Genomic DNA, 12,372 nt, shown 5'->3' on the forward strand with positions numbered 1-12,372 from the left:
TTTATGAATCCCGTTTTACTACTGGTAAAATAATAGGTGTAAACGTTTCATGTATTATTTGCCAGCTGGTCCAACTGGATATACCTGCAGATATGACTGAGCAGATGCTTCAGAGACAGAAGTATCTCGCAAGAACAATGCACATGTAGTCCCATTAAATGGCTAGGAACTGGGACACTTTGTAGAGCTCTCTATTTTGATTGGGGTTCATAAATGTAAAAGTGAATTGGATCAAAATTGGATGTAAGAACTACTGTTTATAAAATGTGCACAATTCAGAGATCCCCTTGAGATTCACACCCCAGCATTTTGTGCCAGCATCAGCTTATTATATTGGATCAAAGCCCTGTTGGAGATTCACCTGAGTTTTCATGGGTGTGGGTTGATCACAGCAGCACTGGAAACAGATTCTGCAAGTGTGATATCATGATATACTCAGAGCCCAATCTATGATGTGAATTCTTAGAAAACTTCTTCCAATTCCAGTTCATGCTTTATGAGAATAAGTGTGTGCATATCTGTTTCTCAAGAGATGAATTTGAACTCTTCTCCATTATTATAAAGGATATTCAGTAATGACACATTATGCCCTTTCCACATGGATAAAGACACACTGTACAGAAGATGAACACTATCTAAAATGAGTGTACTGTATACATTACTGTAAAAATAAATTTTAAAAATTGTAATATTGTGCCTGCCTATTTTAAAATAGGCTGATTCTGCTTCCCCTCCCCCTTTTGGTGACTGAAAATAAAGGGGCTACACAAGTGTGAATATCCGTGATTTAAACAGTATTTATTTTGCGATAAGTTCTGTATAAGAATACCTACTAGCATCATCTGTTTTGATAAAGCCACTGTCAAATATGCAAAATACTTCAGCTTTCCTAACAAATAAAGCTAATAGTTGTCTTTAAAAAAATGAAAGGAAAAAAATATGTGCACTTAAAATCCATGTATTTTTTTTTTTTTTTTTTACAAAATATCACTTTTGCACTAAAAGGATGCAGTTGATGGGAATTGCCACATAAAACACCACAGAAATCGATGAGATTTGCATCAAAGTTCATCCATTTAAATGGATGTTTGTGCAAAAAAATAATCCTTGGCTTTATCCTGTATGAGAAATTATTAGAAAGAGTGCAAAACATATTTAAAATAGTACTGCATTTGTAACACATAGTGAACAGCTTTTTCTATAGATTTTAATTTTACAGGGTATGAACATTGAAAATGAAAGACAGATCTGAGCTACTATATACAAATACCATTTTTATATAGTTTATAAATTACTTAAATTTCTTGTTCCAGTAGCAAAACTGGTTCTCGTGGCATTCTATTAGTTTATATAAATATGAGCACGCTCAAGAGGGGAAGAACAAGTTGCCTCACATGTAGCATTTTAATTATTATATATTTTGACAAAACAAAATCAAAAATAGAAATGGGGTGGAGAATAGCATTTGCTAGTCTTGAACACTATTTTTGCCCTGCCTCTAATGAAAACCTCTACTGAATTAACATTGTTGGTCATGTTCTTCTTTCCTTGTTTTGAATAAAGTTTGTCATTTCTTCAATGTTTATATATTTTTCAACCGTATTATGTTATAAGAGAAGTCCAGTGGGTGAATTTAGATTTAGACGTCACGGATAACCTTGTACGCTTGCACGTTCACCAGCTCTTGAACATGAAGATCAAATTATTTCATGTCCATGGATGTACCATTCTGTGTAATCTCCTGGGCTGCACAGGTTGCTATTGGATCTGATCTTGTTAATTTTAGTCTTCTGCCTGTTTTACCACAGAATACAGTTTCAAACTCCTAAAATCCCAAAAACAATTCCAAGATGAATGGATAAGGTTTACAACTCTATGCACAGATATCCCTAAAGCCAGTAAATACTATGAAATTATGCAGCTTATTCAAAAATCGTTTGCAGGATTTTTTAAAAGGTCCACTACATATCTTGGTTTATACACATTCTTTCAGTAACAGCGATAACAGCTGCTTTACTTAGGTCTGGATAGAACCGTTCAATGTAAGGAGCAGCTGAACAGCATGAGGCTTCTTAACTATTGTTGATAACCAGTGGTTTGTCATTGCCTCTTTCCTAGGGCTGAGAGAGAGCGACTGGCCCAAGGTCACCCAGGTGGCTTCATGTCTAAGGCAGGACTAGAACTTGGTGTTTCTAGCCAGATGCCTTTACCACTACAGGTACACCAAACTGAAATTATGCCTGTTCGTTTGCCCTGTTGAGCAAAAGAACAGGCATAATTCAAGAAGTAATGAACTCACAATTAAAATAAGCGCATGCTTCCTAGCATCTTACCTGCCTGGTTCACCTTTCGAACATCCTAATAGAGTTTGTTTTCAAATTGGACTTGAAGAGATCCATATTAGAAATGTAAGTTCAAGACTGAAATGAGTATTGATTCGATGCTCCGGTAATTATTTCTTTGTATCTTACTGTTTACTAGGTGCCTGATTTGGCAGGTCTAGGGTGAAACCTTTGACAGGCTCTAGTCTAGAATCCATCTTTTCCACCCATAAAGTTTATGTTTGGTGCCTGGCTTAGCTTCACAGCATCACAATATTATTTTATGTATAATAATTTGATCTACTCAAAACAAATGTAGGCTGGATTCAACTAAGCCTTTATATACTTTAATTTTGAGCATGTGTTGCATGAACTCAGCTATTATTGTTTGTAAAACATCTTTTCAGACTGAGCATCTTGTGCAGAACAGGTATATTCCATAAAGTATGTTTAAACAAACTATGATATACTGTGATGCATGATCCTAAACACAGTTTACAGCATGAACAATGGTGAAAAAAGTTGATACAAAGTACAATAATGCCAATCTCTTAAAAATGAGAGAACAAGGTGACAAAATTGGCCTGCCTTCTCCACAAGAATACCCTGCCTGTGACCCTTGCAATGGTTCTGCATTTCACCAGTATTAAATCTGTTTTATACTAACAAGGTTTTCTTCTGATCTCTGGAAACAGCCTAAAACCCTGGTTTCAGTTCTTGATTAAGAAGTCAATACGGTGAGCACTGATTGGCAAAAGAAAGCATTTACTACGATGCACTGCTTTTAAATTTACTGCTTGTTTTTAATGGTCGTTGAATATTTTTAGATTATATTGTGTTTATCACTTCTGTCATCTTACTTTTATGTCAGTTTGTTCAAACTTCCTTGTCTACTTTTTTAGAAAAGCAGTATATACTGTACATATGCAGTAGTATCAAACCTCTTTTTTTCCCCTTTAAATGCATGAAAAGAGTTTGTACTGTAACAACTAAACCACATTCCTTACTTAGCTAAAACAGATTTCCTGCTCAAGGAAAGAACTGCTGAATCCCAACACTATAAGATGTGCTAATGGCTTTGGCAGGAATAAGTGTCTCTAAAGGCCTTTCTGCATCCTACAGAACCAGCACTGATCACAAATCAAACGTTTAGATGATTTTTGCCAGTTTTTTCCCATTTTAATGTAAGAAGCATGTGATGTGCAAGCTCTAAAGTTAGGAAAAGAACCTACTCCCAAATAGCTGGGGTAAAATAATAATAAGAAAGCCTTACACTGCACACACAGCATCATCTTCCCAGCTACCAAAAGACTGGTCCAACCCTGTCCTACAGAATGAGAAAAACATTGGTGGCCACTGCTCACTAGGCTAATATTAGTGTCTACCTGTTCAGCTTATATATCTAATACAATTTATAGGATGAACAATTGAAAATGTACGGAATATGGAAAGAATAAAAAATGATCCTATGAATAATGAAATATTGCTCGAGATACAGTGAGGTACTGCTATAACTTTCTTAAGCTGTATACATTTATGTGGAACTTATTGACCTTTTTCAGGGAATCCCCATGTCGCTCCTGAATATATTTTAGAAATGCTGTTGTCCATTGTAATGTTGTTGCCTTATCAGTGTCTGAAGTGCAGAATGGAACAAGAAGATTCAGTTCATCACAGCAAATCCTGATTCTGCGCCTAGAAGTACATATATCCCGGTCAATTCTTGAATCTGAAAAAACTGCCTTTATATGTACAAACCCAATATTTTATTAAGACTTTAGCAAATAACTAGTCAAATGTCTTTGTAACTTCCCTAGGTATTACACAGTAATAAGCATTTTTGTATTTTTAAAGATCTAAAAAAGCCTCTTTTTAATTAATTAGACTTCCCCCCTCAGCCCTGGCTCCCAAACAAAACAGAGTTTGGTCTCATTCATTTCTTGCACTTCTTGCATCTGCTCCTCTTGGGTTGATTCCTGGGAAATCTTATTTTGCTGTTCTGCAAAACATCAGATACATTGATAGAACTATGTAAACAATTTCTCTTAAATAAAATAATGAGATTAGGGAAATCTTCTGCTAGGAAAGTATATCACTAGTAAGACTTCAAAGGGTTGAAATATGATAATGAATCCTTAATTATGTAATTCTAAGACCACTATAGGTCTTGCCAGGTTTTCCTCTCTGAGAACAGAAGGGGAATACCAGATTCCCACTTCTGCCTCCCTGCCAATCTCCCTAGCTCTTTGCATCACCTGAAATTCAACAAAGGAAGCCCAGGAAGGACTGATGAATTAATGACTCCTCAGAACACCCAATCCACCATAACCCTGAATACCTGGAATGTTTTGGACAACTCTCAAGCTGGTCTAGTATTGCTGCCAGTTGTTTGCAGTAAATTGATTTTGTTTAGTTTTGCTTTGATTTTTCATTTAAAAAACGGGTTAAGACCTAGCTCACTGGAAAAGGCTCTGATGCTGGGAAAGGTAGAAGAAAAGAGAAGAGGACAACCAGCATCAAGTTGGATGGACTCAGTTACGGTGGCGATGAGGGAGCCATTGGAAGACCTGAAAGACCAGTTAGGGATGGATTGTCATGGAGAAAATCTAACTATGTGGTCACTAGGAGTTGAAAATGACTTGATGGTAAATAATAATAATAATAATAATAATAATGATGATGATGATGATACCACCACCACCATCAAACAACATCTGCCTATCCCAGATCCTTGGGAAGGACTAAATAACTGGATAAAAATGCCAAATCCAGTGTAAACATCTGTCTGACTTTGTGACGAACCATAATAATAAGTAACAAACACTGATTCAATTCAGTCGATCACTTTACTGGTAGTTCTATGGGCTTAACAGAACAATAGCCTTGTTCTGCCCTTTTGTAAAGGCAGAGAGTAAGCCTCTTGGAAGTGTTGCTGAGAAAATAAAAAAAGGAACTATTGCAATATTATAATTTATATTGCACCATCATACCATCTGTATTATACATTTATTCACTATGAATGTGGAAAGAGAAACATTTTTTTAAAAAAAAGACAAAATAAGGAAGACATAAGGAGAGAAATATTGCTTCTGAAAACTAGTACATACATTACAAACTGCTAGGATCCTTAGACAGCATCTGACTTTCAGCATTATCAAACCCTGGATTAGATTAAATTATAAAATGTGTATTTGGAACAAGTATACAATACTTTTATTTTAATTAGTGTGTGTGCAAGTTCTTTTTAATTCAAGAGGCTCGCAAAGAGAATTTGAAATACTTCCAGAAAGAACTGCTAACTCAAGACGCCACCCAGAGCCGTTACCTCCTGTCTCTTTCCATCCGGTTATGCCTCTCCCGGCGCTGAGAGACACTGCCTTGGCCTCCATTGTGTGCATTTTGGGTTGGCTGGACTGGTTGCCATGAACTCTGAGCTGGAACAGCAGTTTGATTATCACACACATTCTGAATATCACCAAGAGGTCTGCGCTGCATGTTGGGATCCAAGGGGTGGATTCGACTACGGCTTCTTCTATTTATTGTTTGCTTACATAAAGCCTCTCCTTTGCAAAAAAGAAAAGGTAGTTGTATTTTGCCATTGTTGCATGTATATAAAAATGATGGTTGAAAAAGAATTTCACTTTGTCACCTCTCTGGCTTATTTATTTTCTTTACAGCTGTCTGCTATTATATTATTTTTCACTGATAAAGGTAAAACATGTGGACATTAAAATGCATTTTAGCAGGGGTGTCCATAGAGAGGGGTTCAAAAAGTCAAGGGGGCAACCACGACTATGCGATGAAAGCCCAGCTATTTTTACATTGCGACATGCGTAAAAAAGTGGCAGGGCTTTGATCGCATGGCTGCGGCCACCATCTTGACATCTCTGACTCCACTGCAGAAACTTCCGCATCTTAGAAACATAAATAAAATTGTGTCTTAGCAGGACTTTAAAATAAATATCAACTTGAGCTGTAGAAATGATGTCATCATTTTCAATTTAATAAAACTGTTGACCATTTTTAAGGGAAATTGCATCTTTAACATTCCCATTTAAATGCCTTACTGCAGGACAAAAATTAGAGTCAAAACCAAAGGTGATCCAGTTATCCTTTAACCCATAGCTCCTCTGCTAATTAGAAATTATTTCTACTGCTTAAATTTATTCCTACTGGCTGGCAAGTTATAATTAATAATACGATAGTTAAGCCTTATGACTCCAGTTGCTTGATTTCCACAGCACTAGACATACCTATCTACTGTATGTATGGAAGAAAGTGCTTTAGAGTCTGGAGAATTCATCGAGATCATCTCAGGAAAAAAAAATGCAATTTTTGGTTTGCTCAATTCCGAGTATTTTCTGTTGCTTTCTCTAGTATTGTACGAGCAAAACAGTAAAAACAGAAATATTCTGTTCAGTAAAATCCAGATGAGCGGCTATATAAATGTGGCATACAAATAAATAAATAAATAAATAAAATTCCCAGGGCTGTTCATAAGTTTCTTCATAGCTTCCAAAGAAACAAAGATGTATCAAGTAGGTGGTGGGGGTGAATGCAATTTGTATGAAAAATGCTGTTAAAGAATACCTCCTCTGAAGTCGAGATCCTTAAGAAGCCAATAGCAACATGAGACAAAACTTCACCATTTACCTCCCAATTTAATCCAAACGTGTTCAGGTACAGCTTTATTTCTGGTACCAACTGTTTGTTTGGTTGCTTCAATTTCCTGCTGGTAACATACAGAAAAAGCTCGAGGTAATCCAAGGTCTTGATGTTTGGCTGCTTCTAGAACACTGGCTCCAGAGCTCTAAGAGGAAGAAAAAGCAAAACTAAATAAGTTTAGTTTTAAAACAAGAGAATAGGTAGGATTGGACACAAAACAGAACAGAGGTCTTTGGATGTTTTACTCAAATCTTTCCCACTTGGTCATGCTGTTCTTTGGATCCTGGACGTTAATTTGTTGATTCTATCAAATAACATCCAACAAGTGATAGAAACCTATATAATTCAAAACTCAGATTGTAAATTCCCTTTATTTTCTTTCTCCAGAAGTCTGAACATTGTAAAGCCTCAACTGAAACATCAAAGAAGGATCAAAACAAACAAATGAACAAACCTGTGTTTGCGAAGTATTCATGTTTCCAGTTGCAGGAGAAGCAGTGTTTGGAGTAAATATTGGACATGTAAATTGTAATGCAGTCGTCGCGGTGGCAGCAGTCTTATTTTTCACTAACGTAGTACATTTATTCTGCTGCTGATGGAGAGGAACCCCCATCACTTCTGAAGGATGGCGAATGAGGGTTACTAAGCTATGAAAGAAATCAATAAAAGAATGGAGCCTGTTTGAAATGAATCCATATTTTTATATTAATAGTCACTTCAGAATGCTAGTGAAACATGCACCAACCATACATCAGACTATGTATTCAACAATTTTTTTTAATCCAAAGAAACATGTTTGTTTTTTTAACTTTTTGAAATAACAACAAAGCGTTGTAGCAATCTTCATCATAAACATCTGCATATGTAATACCTTTTTTCCAGTGCTTGAGTGGGTAAGATTTCCTACATAGTTCCAGGCTAGCCTCCAAGTATTCCCACCTTTCCAGATTTTCTGAATTTTTTCCTATCCTTGTCACTACATGTTATGAGAACTTCATGTAAGTATAGTGATGTATAAAGAGTCTGAGTTGAAACAATTATACCGAAGTTTGATGCCTGGGTCATTTATTTCATAAACAAAGTCATTTGATGTGCAATGTGTCAGTGTGAAAAGGATACCCCCCCCCCAACCAATTCAATTAAAGAGATAACTAGGGACAATTATGTCAGTACTTCATTTAACAATCAGGGCTGAGTTAGCTCTGCCCTATATAAATTTCACAAACTTTGGCTCCTTCCCCAGTCAATGAAATTCCTACCCATACAGGTTCTAGAGACATGTTGTGCCCTGCTCAAAGAAAAAAAAATCAAGATTATCTGCCAATTTCTCCAGCTATTCCTTTAACGCTTACGGCTATTTTACTTTCATATAAAGACAAAAAAACAAACTGATTAGAGAACTGTGTCTGCCTGCCTTTCTTTCTGGTGCAATTGGATAACAAGACATCTTTGTAGTCACATTCTTGAGAACGCAAGGTGGAAGTTTTAAATTCATTCTTATTTTTTCTATAATGTTTGTACCCTGCCCAGATTACTAGGGTTCTGGTTGGTGAATAATAAGCAAACCCAGAAAAACAAATAAAATTCTGGGATATGATAGCAATAACTATTTATAACAGGACTGCACTTGACAGGCACTATTGTGGGTTCATCTCAAAACAAAAGGTACCCTCAGTATTTTACAACTAATAAAAAGAGTAACTATTATAAGAGCCACGAATAAAACCAATTTAGAGGCTGAACAAAGTCTATACTATATTCTTTGCTAATGAAATTATTCACTGGCAATTTATATCTAATTATTTATAGGATCCACAATTGGACTATTGATTTCAGCATATATGGACTGCAATGCAATGATCTTGTAACAAATTTTGAATAACAATCTTACAGTATAGCACATATGCTTGGAAATCAGAAGTCATAGTTACCTTGAGTTGACTCTGATGCATCCATGCAGTTGTCTTGATAACAACATGGAAGTCCTTTGCTATTACTTTTTCCAGCATGTAGTTTCAATTCTCAATCTAACCTGCAGCTCTGGAGTTTCTTTGGGGGTGGTCCATCCAAGTACAAACTAGTCTAACCCTGCTTGGCTTTCTGGTCAGACAAAATTGGCACAAAAATCTTTTAAGTGCATGCACAGGCATCTGCAGAGAGGAGGCAAACGACAATATGCTTGTCATGACATCATTATACAAAGGATGCAAATTATGTACTTGCATCATAATGCATTTACATAATCACGTAATTTGCACAATGAGATTATGGCATGCATGTCATCATTTTGACTTCTCTTTAGCTTGTACCAGGTGCCTGTGATGGCAGGAAATGAAAGGAAGAGATTCATAAAGAACACTCAAAACTCCTCTCCCTTAGTGTGGTTCAATTAAAAGGTTGCATTCTTCTAAAAACAGGTTAGATCTAGAGCACACAACTAATATGGGCAAGGATTCACGTGGAAGTTTACAATCAACCTTAATCAAATTTAACTACCTTATTTTTAAAACCAAGGGAGCTGAAAATTGGAACTGTTGTTCCTCACTGTGTGTGTTGGTAAATTAATACACTTGTAATTAACTTGGATATGGCACCAAAAGCAGTAATAATTTCTTTCTAGAAAAAAAATTAATATATAATTAACATAGTAAACATGTGTCTACACCTCAGCAATTCCCTGGTTTTATTGAAGAACAGTTATTACCAGCAAATTGAATAATATGCTTAAAGAAAATAAAAATGAAACACACTTGTTAATGGCTACTCCAGTTTCTTGAGTTTCTTGGCACCTGGGAATTTCAGTCTGGATACTGTTGAATCGGTCTTCTAACCGAACACGGACTGCAGATTTGGCTCTGGATTCAGGAACTGCTGCTAAAGTTTCGGCAACTACATTTTCTTTATTTATCCCGCCCGAGGTTTCACTATGTTTTAATTTTACTAAATTTTGCCCGTTTGTATCTATGGAGCTCCCATTAGGTGCTTTTTCAGCTTGGACTGGTGGAAGACTAGATTCACTAAGCAACATCATCCTTAGCTCTTGAAAGTCAATATGCCCTAGACATTGATTAGGCCCCATGAAACTGCTGTCAGAAGTCAAGCCAGACTGGCAGATAATGGGGTAGAGAGACTGGTTTCCAGAGCTGTTTGATGAGAAGCCACCTTGACTGTTACTACATGATGACAAGTACTGGGACTGATTTGCAGCATTGTTGGCTGAGAAGCAATTAGAGTTTAGCCTACTTTCCACTTCGTTTTCATTTGACTGGGCCTCCATATGGGAGTAGAGTATGTGCTGAAGCTGTGTGTATTCTATTTCTGTCATCTCCACCAGGTTGAGGTCTGTGGTGGTGAAGCTAAGATTGTGCTCACCAAAAGAGGAATCGGTGGGGCCTTCAACAACAGGACCAGAAGAAGCTTGATCTGTAACTACAGCCCGAGGTTCAGAGGCTTCAGACTCCTTGAGGGTTGTGTCTGACATGATTCTGAAGAATACCAATGCCACCACGCTTTTGGATCACTGAATATCCAAACAATGAATACCACCTGCTTGATGCACCAAAAACTGTGCAATGGCTGCAATCAAGAGCAAGCACTATGAAAGGAAGTTGATTGCTGTACACAAAAACGCCGTCTGGATCCTTCTATTAAGAGCCACCCTCCCCACCAGAGGGTAAGCATGCCCAGCTCCCAAGAGCTAGTAGGAACAGCTGCACCATCCAAAGCACACCAGTGCCATCCACACTGCTGGCACGTCCTTCAAAAACTGAAACGAAAAGCTGCCCCAAGCCCCAAAACACCCCAATCCTCCCCAACCTGGAAGGTCTGGTGGTAGTAGAATAGAGGAAGATGTCCTCTTAAAACAGGGGGAGGTGGAGAAAACTAGCCTAGAAATGAAGAAAGAAAAAAAGAAGCATGTAATCCCACAAATGGATTGCACACCACCCTTTGAAAAAACCCAGTGCAGATTATGGGTTAGTTACTCTGTTTAAAATGTTTTTAAAATTAAAAAGAGGAGCGTCCCCGGCCCTCATTCCTGGGAGGTCAAACAGCCTTCCCCCATATCTCCAGGGAGAGTGGGGCAGCGGGGAACGCACCCAGGGCCCTTCAATGCCCCCTTCGCGGAGGGCGACTGCAAGCAGGACAACCTGGCCAGCAGCCTCGGCCGCTCAGGGCAGGTAAGTCCCCGCCGTCGCCTTGGCAACCAACGGGAGGCCGGCTGGGCAGGAGCGCCACGCCCACCCGCCTCCCCGCCCTCGCGACCGCTGCTCAAACTGCCCCGAGGCTCCCGGCGCGCGGCGGAGGACACGCCCCCTGCTTCCTGCCCCGCCCCCTCCCCTCTTTGCACAGCCTAACGGACAAAACCGCGACAGGAGGAAGAGGCGAGGAACGCAGACGCGGCGGCAAAGGGGAGGCGCGTGCGCATGCGCCCGGCACCCACCTGGACAAGCCCCGCCCCACTTTCTGTCTCGCCTGCCTGAGGGGGCGAAGGTGGTCGAGGGTCGCGTCGTCCGCGACGGCCTCCGTTTGTCCCCCTTAGAGGAAAACTGCGGTTTCCCGTCTGTGGTCGTGGAGGGTCCCCCCCCCGTAGGAAGCTACGTTGCCCACAAAAAGCGTTTGGGGGCTTTCCTCAGCCCCCTCGGGCCCCACGGAAGCTTTTCTGGCAGAAGGAGGGGTGAAAGGCGGAAACGGGGCCTAATTCCCCCCAGGCCCGGCTTTTCTACTTCGGCCGCTTTCCTACAAAATAGGACAAAGAACACCGCCAGACAAGGTGTTTTCTCCATCAGGATGCCCAGACCCCTCACCCTTTTATTTTTTGATTGCCTGTTCTGAGGCTTTTTTGCCCCAAAGTCATTCTTTTGCACGTTGGCCAACATCTTCCCCCATCCCTTAACGGACTGCAGCAGAGAAGGTATCAGTGACTGCAACGAGGAGGTCTTGACTGAGCTAGAATAAGCAAACCAGGACAAGAGACCACCAGGAGATCCCCAGAGCAGTACACTAAACTGAGAAGTTGGGAAAAAGGAAAAAGCTTCCTCAAGAATGCCGTTTTATTTAGTTGTTTAATGCAGTTGCGAGGCTGCCAGATTCCGGATGACTTTGGGTAGCTTTATTTATTTTTTTAAGTAAGAACTATTCAAAAAGGAAATATCACGTGTCTCCAGAGGCAAACTCTATACCAGCAAAACATCCTGCAGCGGCTCAACTGCAAGATGCGTGGCTATATAAATATGATAAAAAAATAAACAAACTGCTCCTCTGTCCCAAGGCCTTAATAAATAAACTGCCCCTCTGTCCCAAAAAGTCACGTTTTCAGTGACTTTTTGAACGTCGTCAGAGCAAGAGCTGTATGGATCTCTGACAGTGGCAAACTACTTCCATATTG

General features: G+C 39.1%; 1 protein-coding gene across 1 annotated transcript; it reads right to left on the reverse strand.

The window, feature by feature from the left end:
* Positions 1 to 338: 338 nt before the first annotated feature.
* On the reverse strand, positions 339 to 11,284 carry TCFL5 (transcription factor like 5). The gene is made up of 6 exons (XM_007438826.4): positions 9,737 to 11,284; positions 7,441 to 7,633; positions 6,975 to 7,131; positions 5,647 to 5,884; positions 3,875 to 4,016; positions 339 to 1,825 (listed from the first exon to the last, which is right to left on the reverse strand). Exons 1-6 carry the CDS (start codon positions 10,465 to 10,467, stop codon positions 1,703 to 1,705), a joined length of 1,584 nt encoding a protein of 527 aa, XP_007438888.2. The 5' UTR covers positions 10,468 to 11,284; the 3' UTR covers positions 339 to 1,702.
* Positions 11,285 to 12,372: the final 1,088 nt, after the last annotated feature.

This window comes from Python bivittatus, unplaced genomic scaffold, assembly GCF_059951505.1.
Source record: "Python bivittatus isolate LINGU-HERP-01145 unplaced genomic scaffold, Pbiv_v1 ctg000700_np1212, whole genome shotgun sequence".
NCBI lineage: Eukaryota > Metazoa > Chordata > Lepidosauria > Squamata > Pythonidae > Python > Python bivittatus.

Excerpts from the sequence above, each read along its gene's own strand:
- TCFL5 (XM_007438826.4), bottom strand. The coding sequence starts at position 10,467 with ATGTCAGACACAACCCTCAAGGAGTCTGAAGCCTCTGAACCTCGGGCT. Across the intron at positions 7,634-9,736 it reads ACTGGAGTAGCCATTAACAA|CTTAGTAACCCTCATTCGCC; the intron begins GTGTGTTTCATT and ends TTTCTTTCATAG. Across the intron at positions 5,885-6,974 it reads CGTTTGGATTAAATTGGGAG|GAGAGGCTTTATGTAAGCAA; the intron begins GTAAATGGTGAA and ends TTTTTTGCAAAG.